The sequence below is a fragment of the Oncorhynchus tshawytscha genome, linkage group LG14 (genome assembly GCF_018296145.1).
Source record: "Oncorhynchus tshawytscha isolate Ot180627B linkage group LG14, Otsh_v2.0, whole genome shotgun sequence".
Lineage (NCBI taxonomy): Eukaryota > Metazoa > Chordata > Actinopteri > Salmoniformes > Salmonidae > Oncorhynchus > Oncorhynchus tshawytscha.
The window spans coordinates 57,202,491-57,215,620 of record NC_056442.1 but is presented as its reverse complement, the minus strand read 5'-3'; the positions used below and the strand labels follow the sequence as shown (position 1 = coordinate 57,215,620).

Here is a 13,130-nt window from a genome sequence, read left to right as displayed (position 1 = left end):
TAGCTGTAACCCATATAGCTGTAACCCATATAGCTGTAACCCATATAGCTGTACCCCATATAGCTGTACCCCATATAGCTGTAACCCATATAGCTGTACCCCTACCCATATAGCTGTAACCCATATAGCTGTAACCCTACCCATATAGCTGTAACCCTACCCATATAGCTGTAACCCATATAGATGTAACCCTACCCATATAGCTGTAACCCATATAGCTGTAACCCTACCCATATAGCTGTAACCCTACCCATATAGCTGTAACCCATATAGCTGTAATCCATATAGCTGTAATCCATATAGCTGTAACTCTACCCATATAGCTGTAACCCTACCCATATAGCTGTAATCCATATAGCTGTAACCCATATAGCTGTAACCCTACCCATATAGCTGTAACCCATATAGCTGTAACCCATATAGCTGTAACCCATATAGCTGTAATCCATATAGCTGTAACCCATATAGCTGTAACCCATATAGCTGTAACCCATATAGCTGTAATCCTACCCATATAGCTGTAACCCTACCCATATAGCTGTAATCCTACCCATATATGGCTGTAACCCATATAGCTGTAACCCGTATAGCTGTAACCCTACCCATATAGCTGTAACCCATATAGCTGTAACCCTACCCATATAGCTGTAACCCTACCCATGTAGCTGTAATCCATATAGCTGTAACTCTACCCATATAGCTGTAACCCTACCCATATAGCTGTAACCCTACCCATATAGCTGTAAACCTACCCATGTAGCTGTAATCCATATAGCTGTAATCCTACCCATATAGCTGTAACCCATAGAGCTGTAACCCTACCCATATAGCTGTAACCCATATAGCTGTAACCCTACCCATATAGCTGTAACCCTACCCATATAGCTGTAATCCTACCCATATATGGCTGTAACCCATATAGCTGTAACCCGTATAGCTGTAACCCTACCCATATAGCTGTAACCCATATAGCTGTAACCCATATAGCTGTAACCCTACCCATATAGCTGTAACCCTACCCATGTAGCTGTAATCCATATAGCTGTAACTCTACCCATATAGCTGTAACCCTACCCATATAGCTGTAACCCTACCCATATAGCTGTAACCCTACCCATATAGCTGTAAACCTACCCATATAGCTGTAACCCTACCCATGTAGCTGTAATCCATATAGCTGTAACTCTACCCATATAGCTGTAACCCTACCCATATAGCTGTAACTCTACCCATATAGCTGTAACCCATATAGCTGTAAACCTACCCATATAGCTGTAACCCTACCCATGTAGCTGTAATCCATATAGCTGTAATCCTACCCATATAGCTGTAACCCATAGAGCTGTAACCCTACCCATATAGCTGTAACCCATATAGCTGTAACCCTACCCATATAGCTGTAACCCTACCCATATAGCTGTAATCCTACCCATATATGGCTGTAACCCGTATAGCTGTAACCCTACCCATATAGCTGTAACCCATATAGCTGTAACCCATATAGCTGTAACCCTACCCATATAGCTGTAACCCTACCCATGTAGCTGTAATCCATATAGCTGTAACTCTACCCATATAGCTGTAACCCTACCCATATAGCTGTAACCCTACCCATATAGCTGTAATCCTACCCATATAGCTGTAACCCTACCCATGTAGCTGTAATCCATATAGCTGTAACTCTACCCATATAGCTGTAACCCTACCCATATAGCTGTAACCCTACCCATATAGCTGTAACCCTACCCATATAGCTGTAACCCTACCCGTAATATGTACTGGCACTACTGTGTACTGGCCAGTATGTTATTTTTATCTTACACAAAGTTGTCTGTGACTGTTGATTCTTTGATATCCTGAACCTGTCTGGTTTTATTCTGAGATGACTCGGTGAAATCAGAATAATGACCTCAGAATTTGACAGATGAGTTCTACCTCAGTGTCTGTTTCTCTCTTGAGCTCTATAACCCTGACTACATGTCTGTTTCTCCCCTGACTACATGTCTGTTTCTTCCCTGACCTCTGACCCTGACTACATGTCTCTTTCTCCTCTGACCTCTGACCCTATGTCTGTTTCTTCCCTAACCTCTGACCCGGACTACATGTCTCTTTCTCCTCTGACCCTATGTCTGTTTCTTCCCTAACCTCTGACCCTTACTACATGTCTCTTTCTCCTCTGACCTCTGACCCTATGTCTGTTTCTCCGGGAGCTATAGGGTTAGCTAACGGCAGTGCTGTAGTTCTTGAGTCCACGACTCGGACTCGAGTCCAGATTTTTGTGACTCGACTTAGACTTGACAATTGGTGACTCACTCGGACTCGCCATCTTGACCATTGATGACTCACTCGGACTCGCCTTCCTGACCAATGGTGACTCATTCGGACTCGCCTTCCTGACCATTGATGACTCACTCGGACTCGCCTTCCTGACCAATGGTGACTCATTCGGACTCGCCTTCCTGACCATTGATGACTCACTCGGACTCGCCTTCTTGACCATTGGTGACTCAGACTTGCCTTCTCTTGACTTGTGTTTGCACTTACACTTGGACTTACACTTGGACTGAATATTAGGCGCCCTGGGTGCACAGACGGCACACTAAGCCTACATCAACTGGTGAGTTGCGGGGGAGAAAGCGAGGATTTTGCACAGGCAGGCTCTGGCTCAGCCTCCAATCATAAGCTACACATCACGCAAGCGACTCTCTTCCTTCACTGTGACCTCCAGTCACTAGCCTACTCTTTAGCTTTGCCTAGTTAAGAAATAAACAGTTCGTTTTTTTTCACGAGTGAGTGGCGATATACTGCCATCTGGTGGCCACTAGAAACAATTACCTAATAAGACCAATTATAAATTGATGGACCCGTCACTCGACTATTGGTGACTCGGATCTGGACTCGACTCGGACTTCAGCCATGGGGACTTGGGACTTGACTCGGACTTGACTCGGATTTGACTCGGACTTGGGACTTGACTCGGACTTGACTCAGACTACAACACTGGCTAATGGTAGATGCACTATATGTACAAAAGTATGCGGACAACCTTTCAAATTAGGCTGTTATATCAGCAATGTTCCAACATCTAGTGGAAAGCCTTCCCAGAAGAGTGGAGGCTGTTATAGCAGCAAGGGTGGGGGACCAACTCCATATTAATGCCCATGATTCTGGAATGAGATGTTTGACGAGCAGGTGTCCACATACTTTTGGTCATGTAATGTATAGGGTCAGGGTTAGTTAATGATAGCTATAGAGTTAGGGTTAGCTAACAGTAGCTAAAGGGTTAGGGTTAGCTCACAGTAGCTATAGAGTTAGGGTTAGCTAACAGTAGCTATAGAGTTAGGGTTAGCTAACAGTAGCTAAAGGGTTAGGGCTAGCTAACAGAAGATGTAGGGTTAGTAACTAGGGTTAGGGTTAGCTAACAATAGCTATAAGGTTAGGGTTAGTTAATAACCGTAGAAATGGGGTTAGCGTTAGTAGCTATAGGGTTAGGGTTAGCTAACAGTAGCTATAAGGTTAGCTAACGGTAGCTATAGGGTTAGCTGACAGTAGATTTAGGGTTAGCTAACGGTAGCTATAGGGTTAAGGTTAGCTGATGGTAAATTTAGGGTTAGCTAATGCTGGATATAGCCTCTTCTGTTTGGTATCAGCTGGGCTAACTGACACACTGTTAACACCTTCACAGTAATGTGGTTAATTGATACCCGAGCCAGTTATATTTATTAATCCATCCTGATATAGTTGTAATGGCGATGTCCAAACGAATTAGCATTATCATTAAGTGTTATGATTTGGGCTAATTTCATGGTCATAATGCTCAGTGTCTGTCTTTTTACTTACATTACAGTAGATCAAATCAGATTTATTTATATAGCCCTTCTTACATCAGCTGATATCTCAAAGTGCTGTACAGAAACCCAGCCTAAAACCCCAAACAGCAAGCAATGCAGGTGTAGAAGCACGGTGGCTAGGAAAAACTCCCTAGAAAGGCCAAAACCTAGGAAGAAACCTAGAGAGGAACCAGGCTATGTGGGGTGGCCAGTCCTCTTCTGGCTGTGTCGGGTGGAGATTATAACAGAACATGGCCAAGATGTTCAAATGTTCATAAATTACCCGCATGGTCAAATAATAATCACAGTGGATGTCAAGGGTGCAACAGGTCAGCACCTCAGGAGTAAATGTCAGTTGGCTTTTCATAGCCGATCATAGATCCACTTGTATAGCTGGCAGATGACGGAGATCACCACAGAACATACTGGAAATATTATCCTGTTCAGCTCTCCTCTCTCTGATCTGCCATTTAGTACATTATATCTCATTGCTTCTCTCTACATTACCATGGACATTATATTGTCTTCTCTACATTACCATGGACATTATGTTGTCTTTTCTCTCTACATTACCATGGACATTATATTGTCTTCTCTACATTACCATGGACATTATGTTGTCTTTTCTCTCTACATTACCATGGACATTATATTGTCTATTCTCTCTACATTACCATGGACATTATATTGTCTCTTCTCTACATTACCATGGACATTATATTGTCTATTCTCTCTACATTACCATGGACATTATATTGTCTATTCTCTCTACATTACCATGGACATTATATTGTCTATTCTCTCTACATTACCATGGACATTATATTGTCTATTCTCTCTACATTACCATGGACATTATATTGTCTTTTCTCTCTACATTACCATGGACATTATATTGTCTATTCTCTCTACATTACCATGGACATTATATTGTCTCTTCTCTACATTACCATGGACATTATATTGTCTCTTCTCTACATTACCATGGACATTATATTGTCTCTTCTCTACATTACCATGGACATTATATTGTCTATTCTCTCTACATTACCATGGACATTATATTGTCTATTCTCTCTACATTACCATGGACATTATATTGTCTCTTCTCTCTACATTACCATGGACATTATATTGTCTATTCTCTCTACATTACCATGGACATTATATTGTCTCTTCTCTCTACATTACCATGGACATTATATTGTCTCTTCTCTACATTACCATGGACATTATATTGTCTATTCTCTCTACATTACCATGGACATTATATTGTCTCTTCTCTCTACATTACCATGGACATTATATTGTCTATTCTCTCTACATTACCATGGACATTATATTGTCTCTTCTCTCTACATTACCATGGACATTATATTGTCTCTTCTCTACATTACCATGGACATTATATTGTCTATTCTCTCTACATTACCATGGACATTATATTGTCTTTTCTCTCTACATTACCATGGACATTATATTGTCTCTTCTCTCTACATTACCATGGACATTATATTGTCTCTTCTCTACATTACCATGGACATTCTATTGTCTATTCTCTCTACATTACCATGGACATTATATTGTCTCTTCTCTCTACATTACCATGGACATTATATTGTCTCTTCTCTACATTACCATGGACATTATATTGTCTATTCTCTCTACATTACCATGGACATTATATTGTCTTTTCTCTCTACATTACCATGGACATTATATTGTCTCTTCTCTACATTACCATGGACATTCTATTGTCTATTACTGGACATTCTATTGTCTATTACATTACCATGGACATTATATTGTCTTCTCTACATTACCATGGACATTATATTGTCTATTCTCTCTACATTACCATGGACATTATATTGTCTCTTCTCTACATTACCATGGACATTCTATTGTCTATTCTCTCTACATTACCATGGACATTATATTGTCTTCTCTACATTACCATGGACATTATATTGTCTATTCTCTCTACATTACCATGGACATTATATTGTCTTCTCTACATTACCATGGACATTATATTGTCTATTCTCTCTACATTACCATGGACATTATATTGTCTTCTCTACATTACCATGGACATTATATTGTCTTCTCTACATTACCATGGACATTATATTGTCTCTTCTCTCTACATTACCATGGACATTATATTGTCTTCTCTACATTACCATGGACATTATATTGTCTATTCTCTCTACATTACCATGGACATTATATTGTCTTCTCTACATTACCATGGACATTATATTGTCTTCTCTACATTACCATGGACATTATATTGTCTCTAGATGACTATGTACATGTTCTCTATTCCTTGCTGTGTTCTGTGTGTTGGAGATGATGATGATGGTTGTTGTTAGCTCCAAGCAGCAGCAGGGCCTCTCTCGCTCTCTCTGACATCTCTCCTTCACTCCCCTGCTAGTCGTCAACTGCAGACTTTCATGTTCCACTGTCGCTTAGCAACAGTCCACCTACATAATAGTCTCTCTCCACCACCCCCCAGCCCATTCTGTTTTGGGGTTGTCTCTGTTATGACATTGGTGAAATTTGCTGCGCTACACGTCTGGTGTTCATTTCTGTATTTATTAGTTTCAGCACGTTGATAGTGAATCGCTACAGCCCAACAGACCTGCGTAACCCTAACCCTACACCCTAACACTACACCCTAACCCTACACCCTAACCCTACACCCTAACACTACACCCTAACACTACACCCCTAACCCTACACCCTAACCCTACACCCTAACACTACACCCTAACCCTACACCCTAACACTACACCTTACACCCTAACCCTACACCCTAACACTACACCATAACCCTACACCCTAACACTACACCTTACACCCTAACACTACACCCTAACACTACACCCTAACACTACACCCTAACCCTACACCCTAACACTACACCCTAACACTACACCCTAACCCTACACCCTAACACTACACCCTACACCCTAACACTACACCCTAACCCTACACCCTAACACTACACCTTACACCCTAACCCTACACCCTAACACTACACCCTAACCCTACACCCTAACACTACACCTTACACCCTAACCCTACACCCTAACACTACACCTTACACCCTAACACTACACCCTAACCCTACACCCTAACACTACACCTTACACCCTAACCCTACACCCTAACACTACACCCTAACCCTACACCCTAACACTACACCCTAACACTACACCTTACACCCTAACCCTACACCCTAACCCTACACCCTAACCCTAACCCTACACCCTAACCCTACACGCTAACACTACACCCTAACCCTACACGCTAACACTACACCCTAACCCTACACCCTAACACTACACCCTACACCCTAACCTTACGCCCTAACCTTACACCCTACACCCTAACCTTACACTCTAACACTATCCTTACACCCTAACCCTACACCCTAACCCTACACCCTAACCTTACACCCTACACCATAACCCTACACCCTAACACTACACCCTACACCCTAACCTTACACCCTAACCCTACACCCTAACCTAACACCCTAACCTTACACCCTACACCCTAACCCTACAACTTACACCCTAAACTTACACCCTAACGTTACACCCTAACCCTACACCTTGACCTTACACCCTAACCCTACACCCTACTCCCTAACCTTACACCCTAACCTTACACCCTAACCTTAGACCCTAACCTTAGACCCTAACCCTACACCCTAACCCTACACCCTAACCCTACACCCTAACTTTACACCCTTATCCTACACCCTAACCTTACACCCTAACCCTACACCCTAACCCTACACCCTAACCTTACACCCTACACCATAACCTTACACCCTAACCTTACACCCTAACCCTACACCCTAACCTTACACCCTAACCCTACACCCTAACCTTATACCCTAACCCTACACCCTAATCCTACACCCTAACCCTACACCCTACACCCTAACCCTACACCATAATCCTACACCCTAACCTTACACCTTACACCCTAACCCTACACCCTAACCTTACACCCTACACCCTACACCCTAACCCTACACCCTAACTCTACACCCTAACCTTACACCCTAACCTTACACCCTAACCTTACACCCTAACCCTACACCCTAACCTTACACCCTAACCCTACACCCTAACCCTACACCCTACACCCTAACCCTACACCCTAACCCTAACCCTACATCCTACACCTTACACCCTAACCTTACACCCTAACCTTACACCCTAACCCTACACCCTAACCTTACACCCTAACCCTACACCCTAACCTTATACCCTAACCCTACACCCTAACCCTACACCCTAATCCTACACCCTAACCCTACACCCTAACCCTACACCCTAATCCTACACCCTAACCCTACACCCTAACCCTACACCCTAACCCTACACCATAATCCTACACCCCAACCTTACACCCTAACCCTACACCCTAACCCTACACCCTAACCCTACACCCTAACCTTACACCCCAACCCTACACCCTAACCCTACAACAGATCTGTAGGGGGTTTTCTGTTTCTCCCTCAGTAGAAGCTGCTACTCTTTAATAATTCAAACACTTCATAACTCTGTAGTTTACAGGTCAATGATGTTGATAAATCTTTTCACTATTGTATTACAGTTAGCTACTTGCTACAGTACAGTAAGACACGTTGCTATGTTACATACAGTACAGTAAGACACGTTGCTATGTTTTCTACCTGCTACAGTTCAGTAAGGCACGTTGCTATGTTACATACAGTTCAGTAAGGCACGTTGCTATGTTTTCTACCTGCTACAGTTCAGTAAGGCACGTTGCTATGTATTCTACCTGCTACAGTTCAGTTAGGCACGTTGCTATGTTACATACAGTACATTAAGACACGTTGCTATGTTTTCTACCTTCTACAGTTCAGTATGGAACATTGCTATGTTACATACAGTTCAGTAAGGCACATTCTGCTAGACCATGTTGAGATGTGACTCACTGCCTTCCCCCTCCCCTCTCCCTCCCCCTCTCCCCCCCCTCCCCAGGGCTGCCAGCTGTACCCAGGAGGTTCCTCTCCAGGGAAGGTAACATCTCTGGACATCTCTACTGACCACCGTCAGCTCCTCAGCTGCTCCAGAGACGAGAGTCTGCAGGTGGTCGACCTTCGCATGAACAGCTCCAGGATATGCTTCAGGTAGCCAGACCAGTGCGGCATGGTGCTCTAGTAATGTACTGTACTGTAGTGTTCTGTGTTGATCCTAGGGCAAAGGCCGGCAGATGGCGATATTGAGTCGTTTCCATCTTACCGTCCGAACACATTGTATGCAGTCGGGCAATACACTGGTATCCCCCCTGGTCTATCTCTGACCTGACTCCTTCCCTATAGAGCTAACTGACCTGACTCCTCCCCTATAGAACTAACCCTGGTCTATCTCTGGCCTAACTCTCCTCCGCTATAGAGCTAACTGACCTGACTCCTCCCCTATAGAACTAACCCTGGTTTATCTCTGACCTGACTCCCCTCCCCTATAGAGCTAACTGACCTGACTCTCCTCCCCTATAGAACTAACCCTGGTCTATCTCTGACCTGACTCCTCCCCTATAGAACTAACCCTGGTCTATCTCTGACCTGACTCCTCCCCTATAGAACTAACCCTGGTCTATCTCTGACCTGACTCCTCCCCTATAGAACTAACCCTGGTCTATCTCTGACCTGACTCTCCTCCCCTATAGAGCTAACCCTGGTCTATCTCTGACCTGACTCTCCTCCCCTATAGAACTAACCCTGGTCTATTTCTGACCTGACTCCTCCCCTATAGAGCTAACTGACCTGACTCCTCCCCTATAGAACTAACCCTGGTCTATCTCTGACCTGACTCCTCCCCTATAAAACTAACCCTGGTCTATCTCTGACCTGACTCCTCCCCTATAGAGCTAACCCTGGTCTATCTCTGACCTGACTCTCCTCCCCTATAGAACTAACCCTGGTCTATTTCTGACCTGACTCCTCCCCTATAGAGCTAACTGACCTGACTCCTCCCCTATAGAACTAACCCTGGTCTATCTCTGACCTGACTCCTCCCCTATAAAACTAACCCTGGTCTATCTCTGACCTGACTCCTCCCCTATAGAGCTAACCCTGGTCTATCTCTGACCTGACACCTCCCCTATAGAGCTAACTGACCTGACTCCTCCCCTATAGAACTAACCCTGGTCTATCTCTGACCTGACTCCTCCCCTATAGAGCTAACCCTGGTCTATCTCTGACCTAACTCCTCCCCTATAGAGCTAACTGACCTGACTCCTCCCCTATAGAACTAACCCTGGTCTATCTCCGACCTGACTCCTCCCCTATAGAGCTTACCCTGGTCTATCTCTGACCTAACTCCTCCCCTATAGAGCTAACCCTGGTCTATCTCTGACCTGACTCTCCTCCCCTATAGAGCTAACCCTGGTCTATCTCTGACCTGACTCTCCTCCCCTAACTGACCTGACTCCTCCCCTATAGAGCTAACCCTGGTCTATCTCTGACCTAACTCCTCCCCTATAGAGCTAACCCTGGTCTATCTCTGACCTGACTCCTCCCCCCTAGAGCTAACCCTGGTCTATCTCTGACCTGACTCTCCTCCCCTATAGAGCTAACTGACCTGACTCCTCCCCTATAGAGCTAACCCTGGTCTAACTGACCTGACTCTGACCTGACTCCTCCCCTATAGAGCTAACTGACCTGACTCCTCCCCTATAGAACTAACCCTGGTCTATCTCTGACCTGACTCCTCCCCTATAGAGCTAACCCTGGTCTATCTCTGACCTAACTCCTCCCCTATAGAGCTAACCCTGGTCTATCTCTGATCTAACTCCTCCCCTATAGAGCTAACCCTGGATGTTAGTGTGTCTGATAACTGTCCTTATCTCTCATTTCAGAGCTGAGGGCTTCAAATGTGGCTGTGACAGCACCAAGGCTATATTCAGGTGAGCACTTACTAACCCTAACTAACCCTGACTCTAGGGGCCTGTGGTACAACACAGTCTGTAGGATGGTACAGGATGGTACAGGACCCTGTGGTACAACACAGTCTGTAGGATAGTACAGGACCCTGTGGTACAACACAGTCTGTAGGATAGTACAGGACCCTGGTTTACAACACAGTCTGTAGGATGGTACAGGACCCTGGCTTACAACACAGTCTGTAGGATGGTACAGGACCCTGGCTTACAACACAGTCTGTAGGATAGTACAGGACCCTGGCTTACAACACAGTCTGTAGGATGGTACAGAATGGTACAGGACCCTGGCTTACAACACAGTCTGTAGGATGGTACAGGACCCTGTGGTACAACACAGTCTGTAGGATAGTACAGGACCCTGGCTTACAACACAGTCTGTAGGATGGTACAGGACCCTGGCTTACAACACAGTCTGTAGGATGGTACAGGACCCTGGCTTACAACACAGTCTGTAGGATGGTACAGGACCCTGTGGTACAACACAGTCTGTAGGATAGTACAGGACCCTGGCTTACAACACAGTCTGTAGGATGGTACAGGACCCTGGCTTACAACACAGTCTGTAGGATGGTACAGAATGGTACAGGACCCTGGGTTACAACACAGTCTGTAGGATGGTACAGGATGGTACAGGACCCTGTGGTACAACACAGTCTGTAGGATGGTACAGGACCCTGGGTTACAACACAGTCTGTAGGATGGTACAGGACCCTGGAATACAACACAGTCTGTAGGATGGTACAGAATGGTTCAGGACCCTGTGGTACAACACAGTCTGTAGGATGGTACAGAATGGTACAGGTCCCTGTGGTACAACACAGTCTGTAGGATGGTACAGGATGGTACAGGATGGTACAGGACCCTGTGGTACAACACAGTCTGTAGGATGGTACAGGATGGTACAGGACCCTGGGTTACAACACTGTAGGATGGTACAGGACCCTGTGGTACAACACAGTCTGCAGGATGGTACAGGATGGTACAGGACCCTGGGTTACAACACAGTCTGTAGGATGGTACAGGACCCTGGGTTACAACACGGTCTGTAGGATGGTACAGGACCCTGGGTTACAACACAGTCTGTAGGATGGTACAGGACCCTGGGTTACAACACAGTCTGTAGGATGGTACAGGATGGTACCCCTGTGGTACAACACAGTCTGCAGGATGGTACAGGATGGTACAGGACCCTGGGTTACAACACAGTCTGTAAGATGGTACAGGATGGTACAGGACCCTGGGCTACAACACAGTCTGTAGGATGGTACAGGATGGTACAGGACCCTGGGTTACAACACAGTCTGTAGGATGGTACAGGACCCTGGGTTACAACACAGTCTGTAGGATGGTACAGGATGGTACAGGACCCTGTGGTACAACACAGTCTGCAGGATGGTACAGGACCCTGGGTTACAACACAGTCTGTAGGATGGTACAGGATGGTACAGGACCCTGTGGTACAACACAGTGTGCAGGATGGTACAGGATGGTACAGGACCCTGGGTTACAACACAGTCTGTAGGATGGTACAGGACCCTGGGTTACAACACAGTCTGTAGGATGGTACAGGACCCTGGGTTACAACACAGTCTGTAGGATGGTACAGGATGGTACAGGACCCTGTGGTACAACACAGTCTGCAGGATGGTACAGGACCCTGGGTTACAACACAGTCTGTAGGATGGTACAGGATGGTACAGGACCCTGTGGTACAACACAGTCTGCAGGATGGTACAGGATGGTACAGGACCCTGGGTTACAACACAGTCTGTAGGATGGTACAGGACCCTGGGTTACAACACAGTCTGTAGGATGGTACAGGACCCTGGGTTACAACACAGTCTGTAGGATGGTACAGGACCCTGGCTTACAACACAGTCTGTAGGATGGTACAGGATGGTACAGGACCCTGGGTTACAACACAGTCTGTAGGATGGTACAGGATGGTACAGGACCCTGGGTTACAACACAGTCTGTAGGATGGTACAGGATGGTACAGCATCCTGGGGTATAAGATAGCTGGCACAACATGCTTCATTTGCCAGCTGAGGTTTTATAATGTCCTAAGGGAGTGGAACAGTCACTTCTTATTTCGCTGTGTCTCTCCAAGGCTCAGCTGGCTTCAGATATCAATAGCACCATGCCAGACTGCCGTGTCAGAGCAGAGTTTGGTCCAACCAATCCCAGACTGCCGTGTCAGAGCAGAGTTTGGTCCAACCAATCCCAGACTGCCGTGTCAGAGCAGAGTTTGGTCCAACCAATCCCAGACTGCCGTGTCACAGCAGAATTTGGTCCAACCAATCC

General features: G+C 45.4%; 1 protein-coding gene across 1 annotated transcript in view; it reads left to right on the top strand.

The window, feature by feature from the left end:
• Positions 1-13,130, top strand: part of LOC112239650 (protein Atg16l2) — a 54,427-nt gene that overhangs the window by 30,300 nt on the left and 10,997 nt on the right. Inside the window, 3 exon segments of the mRNA XM_042297724.1 lie at positions 8,864-8,892; positions 8,895-9,012; positions 10,743-10,790. Of these exon segments, the coding sequence (XP_042153658.1) occupies positions 8,864-8,892; positions 8,895-9,012; positions 10,743-10,790 (195 nt within the window).